This window comes from Natrix helvetica, assembly GCF_964273705.1.
Source record: "Natrix helvetica genome assembly, chromosome: 3".
Lineage (NCBI taxonomy): Eukaryota > Metazoa > Chordata > Lepidosauria > Squamata > Natricidae > Natrix > Natrix helvetica.
The window spans coordinates 62,814,261-62,828,605 of record NC_138549.1 but is presented as its reverse complement, the minus strand read 5'-3'; the positions used below and the strand labels follow the sequence as shown (position 1 = coordinate 62,828,605).

The window sequence follows — 14,345 nt, the reverse complement described above, 5'->3', positions numbered from 1 at the left end:
GTAAACCGCTACATTCCAAAGCATGCGCACAACAATCTCCACCGCCGAACTGGCTGTCGGGAGACGGGATTTTTTTTTTTCAAAAAAGAAACCGCCCGCCTCGGTTTTAAGTGGTGTTGGCTTCTTTTTCTCTCAAAGATTCGGGAGCGATGTCTTCCCGGCGGTTGTCGGGGGCCCGCGATCGCCGAAGGGTAAGACAAGGCCTGCGGGTGTTACGGTTTTCTAGGCTGCGCCGATAGGAATCTTTTGAGGGGCAACTGCGGGAAGTCCTTACCCAAACTTGGTCTCGCCACGTGACCGTCGTAAGAGTGGTTATGCCACCCAATTTCCTGGGTTCCCAAGGCCCGGTGAAACAGGGGTGTGCCTTGTGTTTTTCGTATTTATGCTGGTCTTTGGCCATAATAAAGTTGCTGTCTGTCTGACAACTCATTTCTCCAGTCCAACAAAGGTGGTTCTCCAGAGCCAGACATTATTCCTTTATTTTCAGCATTTTAAATGGATGATTCAACAAAATTCTCTTAATTAGATGATTCAGATGAATTTATCCGTCACCTGATAGCAATAGCACTTAGACTTATATACTGCTTCATGGTGCTCTACAGCCTTCTAAGCAATTTACAGAACCAAAATATTGCCCCCAATAATCTGGGTCCTCATTTTACGGACTGAACGATGGAAGGCTGGGTCAACCTTGAGCCAGTGAGATTCGAACTGCTGTTGTAATGATATTTTAAAATGGCATATCTTTCCTCTGTTGCTTACGTGCTCCATATTATTTTGAAGAACTTCATTCTCAGTCCCTTTAACAGATAAAGAAGCCATTTAATTGTGAAAGGATTAGAGCATACACAGAGTGTAACCTAACTCAGCTTTTGTTATTGCTGCTGAGAGGAGCTCCATTGTAACCTAATGTGTCAACTGCAAAGAAGCCTCTAGGCAAATTGCCACAAACCTCTTGTGAAATGCAAAATGTGAATTCTGCCTGTTTGCTGTAACTTAAATTATGTATTCCCAACATTCTAATGCGAGATAATAATGCTAACAAAGTTCTGTTATATGCCAGAAAATTTATTTCTTTTACCTAAGGTTCATTGTTTGCAGAAGCACTGAGAAAATCATGGGGAAGAAAATCATTTGTGTGATATGAAATAATGTTTCTAACACTATGATGATCAGTGCAAGCTTTGTAAACTATAAGAAGTTTGAGAAAAAATGTTTTTGCACGCAGCTGCTTTTCTCTCTGCCTCCTGTTAAGGTGGGAGACAAAAAGGGTCGCCCAGTTTTGGTTTCTAGCTAGAAATAAAAGCTGATTATCAACTGCCTCGTGTTCAGAGTTTCATTGGATTTATCAGATTCTGAGCTGCATTCAAAAACCTTACAATCATAATGCACCAAAGTTATGTATAGTGGTTATGAAGGTATTCAAGCAACTGAGCAGATTTATATGCTGAAAGATAATTTGCTACTTTCTGATTCATGTATTATGTCAGTACAACATATCAAACTATAAGATGAGATTTTCTTATTTTGTGTAACATGTTTGTCTAATTATAATCTGTTTACAGGATGGTAGCACTTCTAATTACAGGAGAATGAAGACTATCGGAAGAGCAAGTACAGACTATGGATCAAATCTTACAAACACTGCCTATCTTTCAAGAGGTGTGCTATCCCTCAAAGAAAGAAAGTTATTTGGTCAGACTCCAGCTAAGATAATGATTTCACAAAATCCAGATCTACAGGTAAGGAACAATGAAGAGTGTAACTGGCAACATGTTTGAACAGGAAGCAGCTTTTAAAAACTAAGCAATTTAAATTACTCTCTAAGGGCAGGCATCCACAAATTTACTCATCAGGACAGGTACTGTATTTTTCGGAGTAGAAGATGCACCGAAGTATAAAACGCACCTTAGTTTTTGGGGGGGAAAATAGCCTACCAGGTATTCATTTTTATTCCCATAGCACCAGAAAAGCAAGCAAACACAATAGCATAATAAAAGGACACCCCTAAAGGGGGGATCTTAATAAGCTTAACTAGATGTCTGGCCATTCAGCCAAAAGCACTTAACAGCTCTAAAATATAACACAGCTGACTCAACAAACCAACCCAGTGCTTGCCTGAGGGAAACCATTGAGAAAACTCAGATAGCCAATGGGAAAAATCCCTGCCTTGCCCTTAAAGGGATATCCTCAAAAGAATAGAAATCACATAGCCACAAGAACTCTCTGCCTTGCCCTTGAGAGGATTATCTCCCAAAAATAGAAACTGGAGAAAAAAAGTACCTCTTAAGGCAGTCTTCAAATCTTTGGCTTCTCCCAGGGAAATTTTTCCAACAGTATGTTGCAGTAAAAATATTCGAAGCTTTTTTCCAGGACTTATGACGTGCTAATGAAGGGTTCTTTTCCTGAAATGGAAGATCACTCATTAGCACCTAATTAGGGCTGAAAAAAAGCTCCCCAAAAGCTACATTCAGAGTATAAAATGCACCCAAATTTCCACCCTCTTTTTTGGGGGGGAGGGGGGGGTAAGGTGCATCTTATACTCCGAAAAATATGGTATTCTCTGGAGTTGAAGGGTTGGCTGCTGAATGTGATATGCTAAAAGTTAAACAAGTATGGAAATTTTAAAAATGAATAAATAAAAAATTTAGTAAAGAATTTGACACAGCAGAGAATATGGCAAAAATGTATACTGTCTGGTTGGTTGATTTATATAAATATAAATGTGTGGCAAATAATTCTAGTGATATGAATATATGTGCAGATGATAGGCAGTTGGCCAAGAGCCTGAATGGTTTGCAGCAAATGTTACTGATGATGCAACGAATATAAATTAAAATTATATATCAAACATGAGGATAGTTGTGTAGAAAGATGAAGTGAGCAAAATATTCATTTAAAGTTTTTGAATCCTTTCGAACTTTAAATATTTCTGCATAAATATTACCTAAAAGTGGTCATATCAACTGTTCTCCACTCAAGTTCTAAAATCTAGATAAAGAACCCACAAACATTATACTTATTCATTTATTTATTGTGGAACATGGTCTTCAAATATTGAAAAACTGGGTTATTAAAGTATTAAACGAAAAACTGGGTTCACAAACTTTTAAGAACCTCTGTACATAAATGGTGAAAAATTAAAGCAAGTTAAAGAATTTTATTAAAGGTGGGTAAAAAGACAGATAAATTTTAAGACGTACTTTTGATTGACATTTTAACTCACTACCCACTAATAGCATTTCTACTAATGGGTAGTGAGTTAAAATGTCAATCAAAACTAGATAAAATGATTTTATAATTGTGCTTCTGCTTGTTTCGTTATTTGGAAATGAGAATTCTGTATGTTGGAAAAAAACAAAGGCATTGAGACTGAATTAATTAAGAATTACCTGTGTACTTAAACAAAAAGACACAGGATCAATAATAAAAAGATGCTAATTGTAATCCAGTTTGGTGTAGTGGTTAAGGAAGGCACCAGGCTAGAAAGTGAGACACTGTGAATTCCGATCCTGTTTAGGCACAAATTGGTACCACATCTGAAAAGCCTTGCCAAGAAAACTACAGCAACATGTCTAGGCAGTCACCCACAGTCCAAAACTTACTTGAAGGCAAGCGGCCATTCAGCTGAATGTGAATTGAATATAGATGTGAGGGCCCAGGTAAAAGTGCTGATGTTACTTAGATTATATAGAGAAAATGAAGAACAACTGAAGAAAGTGGGAGAATAGGCTGAGGAGGAAGAGAATACTTGAGGAAATTGTGCTTAGATGAAGTTGATGAATTCTCAAGAAAATATAGTGGAAGTTTGAAGTACAACAGGCAATGTATGAGATGATGGAACAACATGGAAGCAAGGATGGTTTGTGAGACTAAAAACGCACGCAAAAATAAAGTATTGATGTAAGCTACTTTTAACTGGTCCTTTTATTTTTTTCTCATCTCAAGTCTTTAGCTTCTTTGGTTTGCTCTTTTTGTGCTTTCTTTAACATTGCTTTCTAGAAAAGGAATGGTGAATCATAACTTATAGTGCGCAAATTAAAAAAAAAATTATGACTTAGAATGCTATGTAAATCCAGGCTATATATGTAAAAAATATTTACTGAATATACTATCTCCTTTTGATATTATTTTAAATAAATTATAATACAGAATCCTTTATTAATTCTGTTAATAAAGGGAAAAGTGGTGTATTTTATCCCTTTGTATTTTTCTCTTATCAGTTTTGCTATCTTCTGAGTCACAAAGCAATAAATACTGTTTTAGATAACATACTAAGATAGAAAGGTACAAAAATAACACAAAGTATTATGTAAATTCTTTATAATAATGTTTTCTCTGCTTTGTAAATTATGACAGGAAAATATAGAGTTTAATTCTTTTTTTCATTAATAAAATTTGTTTTTGTTGCAGGAGGAAGCTGGTTATCGGATACGATTCATTGTAACTAAGCAGTGGACCTTAAACAGTGTCACTCCTCTGCATAAATTCTCTTATGGACAATTGCAGGAATATTCTAAACAGTTAAGTAAAGTTATTACTGCACAAAAGGAAAAGAGATTCATACTGGATGGTGAAACTGATTTAATGTTTCAAGCGAAGTTTTCTTCATTTTCTGTTTCAAAAACCAAAGGAAAAAAACAAACAGCAGTTCTTATCGAGGTAAGTAGGCTTATCTAATAGGTAACTAATCTATTCTTTTACTAACAATGGCTTTGTCTTGATACTTTTGACAGATATCCTAGTGGGCAGGCTATAAAAGAACTTTGTTGTAGATAATTTTGTTTATCCACCTACTGCAGCTATATATATATCTGTACTAAAGTTTTATAATTAACTCCTGGTGTTCCTTCCCCAGATGATTCAAACCCAGGTAACCCAGGTAATGTAAAATATTTTTTCGTGAAAGTTTATTGAACCCATTAAGGAAGATGAAAGAAAGAATATATATTTACACACACACACACACACACACACACACCAGCAAAGCTCCGTTGATCAAACTATGGGTTGGAAGGTTATAAAATTCAGGTTTCTGTTGGTGAGATAGCATGAAACAAATCCAGTAGAATCAGACCAAAACCTCTGCTCCATACTTATGCAGCTCTGAACAGTCATAAGGGGAACAATTTGGTCCTGCTGTGGTATTTTGCAATATACTGCTTTTGAATCTGTAGGTTCCTATAGTTACCAAAGATTGTCTGCCAATGAGAGCCAGTTTGATTGTGTGGGATTGTGAGTAGAAGCAGGCTACAACCTGAGAGACTGAATTCTAATTCTGCCTTAGGCAGAAGCCAGCTGGATGACCTCGGGCTAGTGATTTTCTCTCAGTCCTAGGAAGGAGGCAATGGCAAACTACTTCTGAAAAAATTTGCCAAGAGAACTGCAGGAATTCGTTCAGACAGTATCCTACAATTGGACACTATTGAAAAGAGGGGAAAAATCTTCAAATTAATTGTTTTGAAAGTCGTTCTTTAGGACTTTAGGAAAGAACAAGACAATATATTATTCAAGTTAGAAAATTTAAAGAAATCTTTATTGGTCACAATGGACATAGCAGAGCCGCATATAGATCTGGTTTCCCCAAATAATTGAGCCTCTCACTTCTCCCCCGGAGGACAAGGGATTGCATGAACACAAGATCATGGAAAATAGAAGCCAAGACCCAAAGGGGCCATTAGAGGTCCCAATGGAGATGGAGATGCTTTCATCCCTATGTGAATATCCCATGACATCTTCAGCACCAAACCAAGAAACTGAGAGACGACCCACGTCAGAGCCACCATTTCAAAGAATGAAGTATGACATAATAACTCCTTGCCCTATACCCAGAGAAGAGGCATTGGAATGGCAAGCTCTGTTAGCTGGTGCTAAAACCTTATCCTGAACAAGTTCCTCAGGAGTCTACACAGGACTTAGATGGGATCCCCCTACTTTTAGAGAAGGTCAATTCTGTGTGTGATGACACCTCAATCCATGGCAACAACCAGACAACTTCCCTTTGTATAAATCAAGTTTCCTGATGAGCTGCAAAAGATGACCCACTTTCCCTTATAATCTGGAATATAGTGGGTTGGTATGTTCCATCAAAAGACCAACTCTTTTTTGACTATATGTCACAATTTGACATCCTCTTCTTACAGGAAACCTGGGCCTCCGCGGAGATTCAGTTAGATGTTTATTGGGTTAACTCAATCCCGGCTGTCCCAAGCAAGGTGGGGGGGAAGAGCTAAAGTGGGTATTGTGATATTTGTTAATACATCCTTGCAATTTAAATGTGTATTCCATCTTTCCAGCCATGGGTTGTAACTACCTTAATCTTATTTAAACAGGTGGAGTTTTTGCTTTTTAATATCTATATTCCCCCACTTAATAAAAATAATGTGATCAACAAGATTTGAGACAGCATAGATTTTATTCTTGGCTGCTCAGACAAATACCCCAAGGCAGCAATAATTATAGGGGGGACTTAAAACGCTATAATGGGACCAAATGATCAAGCATTATTTAATCTATTTAAGGTCCACTATGATGAGAATGTAACAGGAGAATCCCTGCATTCCAGACAATTTAAAGACCCTAAAGTAAATCGAGCAGGTTTGTGTGTAAGACAGATGACTCTACGTTTGGATCTTTGTATCCTTAATGGGTCCACATGGGGCGACTATCCAGCAGAATATACTTATCGGGGATCAGGAAGAAAATCCACAGTTGATTACTGGATAATATATGACCTCCTGAAGTTCTTACAGAAGATGGAGGTAGACTCGCGACTGGAAAACTATCATAATGCAATACTCTTTACTGTCACATTACACCAGAAATCTCTAAGGGCAGGCACAGCATACCTACCCAGGTTAGAGAGTCAAAATACCCAGGTAAAAATTAAATGGAATGAGAAAAATGCTAAGGAAGTTACCAAATGGATGTTAGTTCCAGAAACCATAGAACTAAGTACATCTCTACTAAGGAATAAGTTTGGAGGCTATTAGTTACAGGGGTTTGAAACTTTAATTTTAAATTTGAATTCTGTTCTGATTAACAGAACACTACTCCAAAAGGCCGGTTTCAAAGAATAAAAAATGGTTCGATAGAGATTGCATGCAACTAAAAAGGATATATAATATGGAGTACAGGAAAAGTAAAAATGACCCTTTTGAAGATCACACTCACTACTTAAAGCAGTTGAAAGCACAATATAATACCCTTCTAAAAGAAAAGAAAAGTGAGGCTCTGAAGATTAATTACTTCAGTCAGGACAAAAAATACATCCATTGTTTGGTACATCACCAGAGGATTGGGGAAATCTCCCCTACCCCCCACTAATCAGGTACCGACTCATGCCTGGGAAGAATATTTTAGGGAACTATTTACTGACCCTGACTGTGTAACCAAGGAGAGCCAAACTAGTTTGGACCAAACTCCTTACTGGCCCCCTGTTACACCAGAAGAGATATCCCGGTTGATCGGAGTCCTAAAGGCTAAAGGCACCTGGTGCTGATAATGTCCTGCCAGAAATAATTATAAAAAAACGCCAATTGATGGACTCCACTTTTAGCATCTCTGTTTACATTTATAGATAAAACAGGCCATATGCCAAGAGATTGGGGAGTAGCAATTATCATACCAATTTATAAAAAAGGTAATAGAAACGACCCAGGCAATTACAGACCCATTAGTCTTCTCAGCGTTATTAGTAAACTGTATGCCAAACACCTAAACTCTAAATTTCAGGATTGGCTAATTTCAGGAGGGATAATCAAACACGAACAAGCCAGTTTTAGAGAAGGAAGATCTACGGTGGATCATATCTTGGTACTCCACCATTTAGTACAAAAATACATGTATAAAAAAAATCCTCTCTTTTTGTGGCCTTCCTTGATTTTAGGCAGGCCTTTGATTCAATATCCAGGATCACCCGCTGGGAGAAATTAAAATGCACCACGATCGATAAACGCCTCCTCTTCCTCATACAAAAATTGTATGCCAATTCCACCTTGAAAGTGAGGTGCAATGCCCAAGGGAGTTTAACCGGCCCAGTAAGGGTACAAAAGGGTACGGCAGGGTTGCATTCTGTCCCCCTCCCTTTTTAACTTCTATATCAATCCCCTGATTGATCTCTTACAGAACCCTGATTTCCATCCTCCTAACCTAGCACAATGCAAAATTCCAATTCTCTTATATGTTGATGATGCCACTATCATTTCACAAACTCTTATAGGACTGAAGAGAGCAATTAGGATTCCTGTTTGTGCCCCTTATAGAATTTGCACCAATGTTTTGGCCTCGAAAAGTTTTAAGGCAGCAGGTACTAACTGCCCTCCGCCTGTGTAAAAGAAGTGTTTAATTGCGTTTGAGGACCAGACGTAGCCAATACTCCTGGAAAATAGAAGGACGTAGTTTGGAACAGATTAGAACATTTAGATACCTTGGGGTGGTTTTCCACTCGCAAGGGACATGGAAGGCACACCTGGATTATACATTGCAAGCAGCCAGCAGATCCTCAAACGCAATTAAACACTTCTTTTACACAGGCGGAGGGCAGTTAGTACCTGCTGCCTTAAAACTTTTCGAGGCCAAAACATTGGTGCAAATTCTATAAGGGGCACAAACAGGAATCCTTGCAAAGAAAGACTTGCTAGAAACCATACAAACCAAATTCCTGCGAGCCATCTTAGCTGCACCCAAAGGAACTCCAAATGCCCAGTTAAGAATTGAGACAGGCATGCCTCAAATTCAGGTAAGAGCCTGGAAGATGATGATTATTCATTGGCTTAAAATGCATTTTTGTCCAGAGGGACTGTCCCCATTAGTGTTGACTGACAACTTCCCCTCCCCCTGGAAACAGACAATTGATCACAAACTGGGCTCTTATGGGCTCTCACTGGTATTCTTAATGTCCCTAGGCTTTGACCAAGCAAAGCATGTAGTAATCAATTGAATGAAGGACATGGAGTTCCAAGAACTAAATAGGTTGCCTCTCCACAGTAGGGACAGAATCAAACATGGAGTGTGGCAATTGGCAAGATATCTAAATGACCTGATCTTCCCAAAACAAAGAATAGCTTTTTTCAGAGCCAGATTTAACATTCTTCCTTCAGCACTCCTCCAGGGCAGGTATAAGAGAACACCAATAGCAGAATGGGTTTGTATATGTGGTAAAGGAGAAGTTGAAGATATTTCACATGTTCTATTACACTGTGAGCTATACAGAGTTTGTAGGTCTGCATACATTCTCCCCTTATTAGAGAGATTGCCAGGGAGGGCAAACAATTTTTATGTAGGTTTTCTCCTCCAGGACACAAACCCAGCTACCATGTATGCAGTGGCAAAAGTCTGTGTTGCTGCAATGTCCACAAGAAAAAAATTGTTTACAGAAGTATAGTTGTCATCTTGTACACATATTTAGACATATCTCTAACAATTTCTGGACCATTGTATTTACTCCCATACCTATTGGCTTTTCACCCATGTAAACCAGGGAGTGACCCAAACAGTTTGAGAACATGTATGTTATCCACTTTTAATGTCAATACTTTTTAAATATTTTAATATCAGTACTTTTTAATATATTGTAAAAAGTAATGTGTATTGCTGGTCTTTGACCGTAATAAAGATTTATACTTATACTTATATTTTAGGACTGTAATACTGAGTAGCTTTGGAGGGTGTACTTTCACATAAATCCGATAGAATCCCTGCAAAATATCCATGTATTTAGAAATTAACCTGATCATTGTGAATCTGTAGCATGAGTGGTGCGGTGGCCTGGAGGTGGAGCTTTCACCTCACAACCAGGAGGCTGAGTTCAATCCTAGGTAGAGGCAGATATTTCTCTCCCTGGGCACAATGAGAATATATCTGCTGAACAAAACTGCATTGGTGACAGGAAGGGCATCCGGCCAGTAAACACTCTGCCAGCTCCATTCAGTTGGCCAGACTCCACCCCGCAAGGGATTATGGGGTCATTGAAAGATGATGATGATGATTGTGAATCTGTAGCATATGATACGATACAATATGGAATTCAGTAAGAATAACTTTTATTAATGTGTTTATCATAAATTCAGAAATTATCTCAATTTTATAGAATTGTAATAAATGTATTCATGAATATGTGTTTATAATTTTCTTTAGATTATGCAGAGACCTCGAATGGTAGATGATGATAATGAAGAAGAAAACAAGGTGGTGTGGATAGGTTGTTTCTGTTACGCTGGTACAAGTGATTTTGTTGAGACTCTCCCAGAGGATTTTACTTGTTTGCCTTTATTCCTTGTACATGGTGCACAGGGTTTCTCAAATATTGTTCAAACTTGGCTTCAGCAAACTTTTGATTGTTATTTCAGCCCATTGCATATCAGTCCTATCCATCTTGCATGGATGGCTGCAATATGGTCTGGATGCAGTATGGACCACCACACACATGCAACAGAACTGACTTTCTCTGTGCCATGTCTACCTTACCCTTTGGATATTTCCTATGCTATCCATTCTGAAGACGCAAAAGCTCTCTGGGATTCAATACAGAATATCCAGGGAGAAATTAAACAGGAAGAAGTGGAATTATTCATGAACTCCCTTTACAAGCACTTTCATAGACACTTCAAGATATATTTATCATCTACACAATTAGTGAAAGTTTCTACATCTGTAGCCTATGTCCATTCATTGGGAAAAATAAAGGTATGCGACTTGCTTTTTTGATCAATAATAATGATGTGAATTTGCTTTAAAAAGAAATATTTGGAAAGAATACTGTAATGGCATTAGGCACCTCTGAACATATGCAAAGCCCCCCCCCCCCCCAGCAATATCATCTGCAAATAGTTTAAGGAAGAGTATGGGTCTATATGTCTGAATGACCTAAGATGGAGCTATTAAAAAGCACTATTCCTTTTTGCTGTATCTTCAGAATCAAGGCAAGATTGCTGCAGCTGCAAGACCTCTGCTGCTGCTTTGTTCCTGCAGAATGGACTGCTAGGAAGCAACTGTGGCAACCTTGATCAGATTGAAAGACACATGGGTTTTTTTATCCCACTTACCAACCAAAATATGTTGGTTGCAATAGTAGAGACTTTGAAAATAAAACACCCAAATCAGTATCTGAAAGAAAAAGTTGAAGCTTTTAAAAATGTCTTCAAATTTTCATATTTTTAAAACCTTACTCCAGAATATGGAACACTTTTCTTTCTGCTTACAGCTGTCTTAGTCTTGGACAGGTAGTTCTCAACTTACCCCAGTTCGTTTAGTGACTGTTCAAAGTTACATTAGTCACTGAAAAAAGTGACATGATAGTTTTTCACACAACAATTGCAGCATTCCCTTGGTCATGTGATCAAAATTTGAATGCTTGGCAACTGAATCATATTTATGACATTGCAATGTCCTGGGGGTCATATGATTCCCTTTTGTGATTTTCTGACAAGCAAAGTCAATGGGGAAGCCAGATTCATTTAACGACGTCACTAACTTAACAATTGCAATGATTCTCTTAACTGTTGCAAGAAAAGTCGTAAAATGGGGCAAAACTCACTTAATAAATGTTTCACTTAGCAACATAAATTTTGGGCTCACTTATGGTATAAGTTGAGGACTACTTGTAAAAGTGAAAAATGGTATTAAAGTACACAAAGTAAAGTACGATATTAAGTACATAATGTTTTGTTTTAAGCTTTTAAAGGGCTGGCAGAAGAGGCAAGCTGTGGACCCCCTCAGTCAAGGAATTTTGGCTGCTGGGTCCAGGAAGCCTTTTCTGTTATGGCTCCTGCCCTCTGGAACATCTTGCTCCGCAAAGTCAGATCTGCTTCCACCCTTTTGACTTTTTGAAAGGCCTTTGCTGTACCAATTCGTCCAGGGCCCCAATGGGGGTGTAGCACATTGGAATAAAATGGAATAGTAATAATAAATGAATTGTTATAATAATAATAATGATAATAATAATAATGATGATAATGATAATAATAATATACTGTTGTAATAATAATAATAATAAACTATTATAATAGTAATAATAAATGAATTATTTGGGACATAGTACCTCAGTGGCTAAAGACACTGGGCTTGTCGATCAGAAAGGTCAGCAGTTCAAATTCCTAGTGCCGCATAATGGAGTGAGCTCCCATTACTTTTCCCAGCTTCTGCCAACCTAGCAGTTTGAAAGCATGTGAAAATGCAAGTAGAAAAATAGGATCAACCTTGGGTGGGAAGGTAACAGAGTTCTGTGCGCCTTCGGCGTTTAATCATGCCGGACACATGACCATGGAGACATCTTTGCACAGCGCTGGCTCTTCAGCTTTGAAATGGAGATGAGCACTGCCCCATAGAGTCAGGAACGACTAGCACATATTGTAAGTGTGAAGGAAACCTTTACCTTTTAAATGGAATAGGGAACATCATGTGTACTTTGCTCCCTCCCTCTCCCTTCTGCTCAGTTTTATTTTAATTGAAATTTTAAATTTAAGATCTTTATTGTTTTAATATTTTAAAATTGCATTTTATTCAATGTCTGTAAACCAACTAGAATTGCCTTTGGTGAGATGGGTGGCACACTGGTTTAATAAATAAAGTTTTCTTTAATGTTTGAGATATGAAGGCTAGATTAAAAGAAAGGCTAGATTTTTTTTGTTTGCGTGTTCTTTCCAAGGATCTAATGGTATGTTTCTCTCCCTTTTTTTTTACCAGATTCACCATGCCCAATATCTGATGGGAGTTCTGTCACTGCTTACAGAACTGGCACTTTCAAAGATAATGTGACAAATTATTTACTGAGTTATATCTCATAAAGTTAACTACAGAAAATTATTTAGGAAAAATTGTAAAATTGTTTTTGTCCACTCTTCTCTTAAATAGATGGTAGGTTAAATGTGTTGTATATAGTATTAAGAGCTTTATAGTTCCATCTTTTCATATTTCTAATATAGATTATTAAAAGAAATATATTATTCAAAAGTACAGTATAATGTTTACAACTGTCTACATATTGAACTTTTGCTCAAAGAAAACGAACCAACTATATGGAAAAACTTTAGAATTTTTAGATTTTAACTTCAGGTGAGCTTTTCAGGAAAAAAACATGGAGATAGTATCCAATTTTCCTATATCATTAACTCTTCCCTAAATTTAAAACGCACATCCCGCAAGCCCATTTTTTGTTTCAGGAGGCTTTAGAGGGGCCTGCTAGGCCCATAACGGGTTGCGTGTGAAGGTCATGAGTATGTGTGGGAGGAGCACAGGTCATGAAGCAGGGAGGCGGGGCACATTGCATTGTGGGTGTGGGCACACGCGCAAGGACCAAAAGTTAGCCATCTTGTCATATAGTTAAGCTAGCTAAGAATATGGTTTTTTTTTTTAAGAAATGTATTTCAAATAATAATAATGCAATAAAAAATCTGGCAATGGCTAAGTGCAGGAGAGTTAAAGAAAGAGACAGAGGGGCTAATTCTGGCTGCATAAGACTAAGCCTTAAAACAAATGCATACAAAGTCAGAATTGAGAAGACAGTAACAGGCAGCAAATACCACCTCTGCAAAGAAGCTGAAGAAACAGTGGATTTGGCTGCTGCAAGAAGTCTGCATAAACAACGACATGACAAAGTAGCAATAATAGTACATTGGAAGATCTGCAACAAATAGCATTTACCTCCAAGCAAGAAATGGTCAGATCACAAAATAGACAAAGTAATAGAAAATGAAGCTGAAGTACTCTGAGACATCAAGTATTCAAACAGACAAGCCACCTGCCACATAACACCCCAGACTTAACAATTGTGAATAAAAAAAAAGTCTGGATAGTGAACATAGCTGCACCTGAAGACAGCAGAAGAGAAAGAAACAGAGAAAATCACAAAATATAAAGACCTGAAAATTGAATAACTGGCAAAAGAAAGAAAAGATAGTACAAAAACTGATAAGTGCTTTGGGTGCAATTCCAGAACTGGAGTATCATTTGAACATCTTTGTCATTGACAAAATCACTATGGTCAAATTGCAAAAGGAGCAGCCTAGTACTGTAACCGGAGGTCCTTGGGAAGGATTTGATGGGTGGATAAAATTCCAAATATCATCTAAACATCTGGCTGACTGCAATGAACCATAATTAAAATTATCCAAGCAGAAATAATATCCTGTCATAAAATTGAATTCAAGCCACTTAAAATAGAATTTTCCAATAGTTCTTTTATTGTGTTATTTGGATGAAAAGCAAAGCAAGTGTGCAACTAACATAATTAGTTCCTCTTTATTTGTACATATACTTGTCTAATTTCAAAGTTATTTTACTACAATAAGCTATGCCCAACAAGGCTAGACAAGTTGCTGTTAAGTATTGTTGCCCAACTACGCTAC

General features: G+C 37.6%; 1 protein-coding gene across 1 annotated transcript; it reads left to right on the top strand.

The window, feature by feature from the left end:
- The first annotated feature begins 34 nt into the window (after window positions 1–34).
- On the top strand, window positions 35–12,951 carry CENPL (centromere protein L). Its single transcript, XM_081947673.1, has 5 exons — window positions 35–191; window positions 1,566–1,742; window positions 4,414–4,662; window positions 10,138–10,686; window positions 12,685–12,951. The coding sequence occupies exons 1-5, from the start codon at window positions 150–152 to the stop codon at window positions 12,754–12,756; spliced, it is 1,089 nt and encodes a 362-aa protein (XP_081803799.1). The 5' UTR covers window positions 35–149; the 3' UTR covers window positions 12,757–12,951.
- Window positions 12,952–14,345: the final 1,394 nt, after the last annotated feature.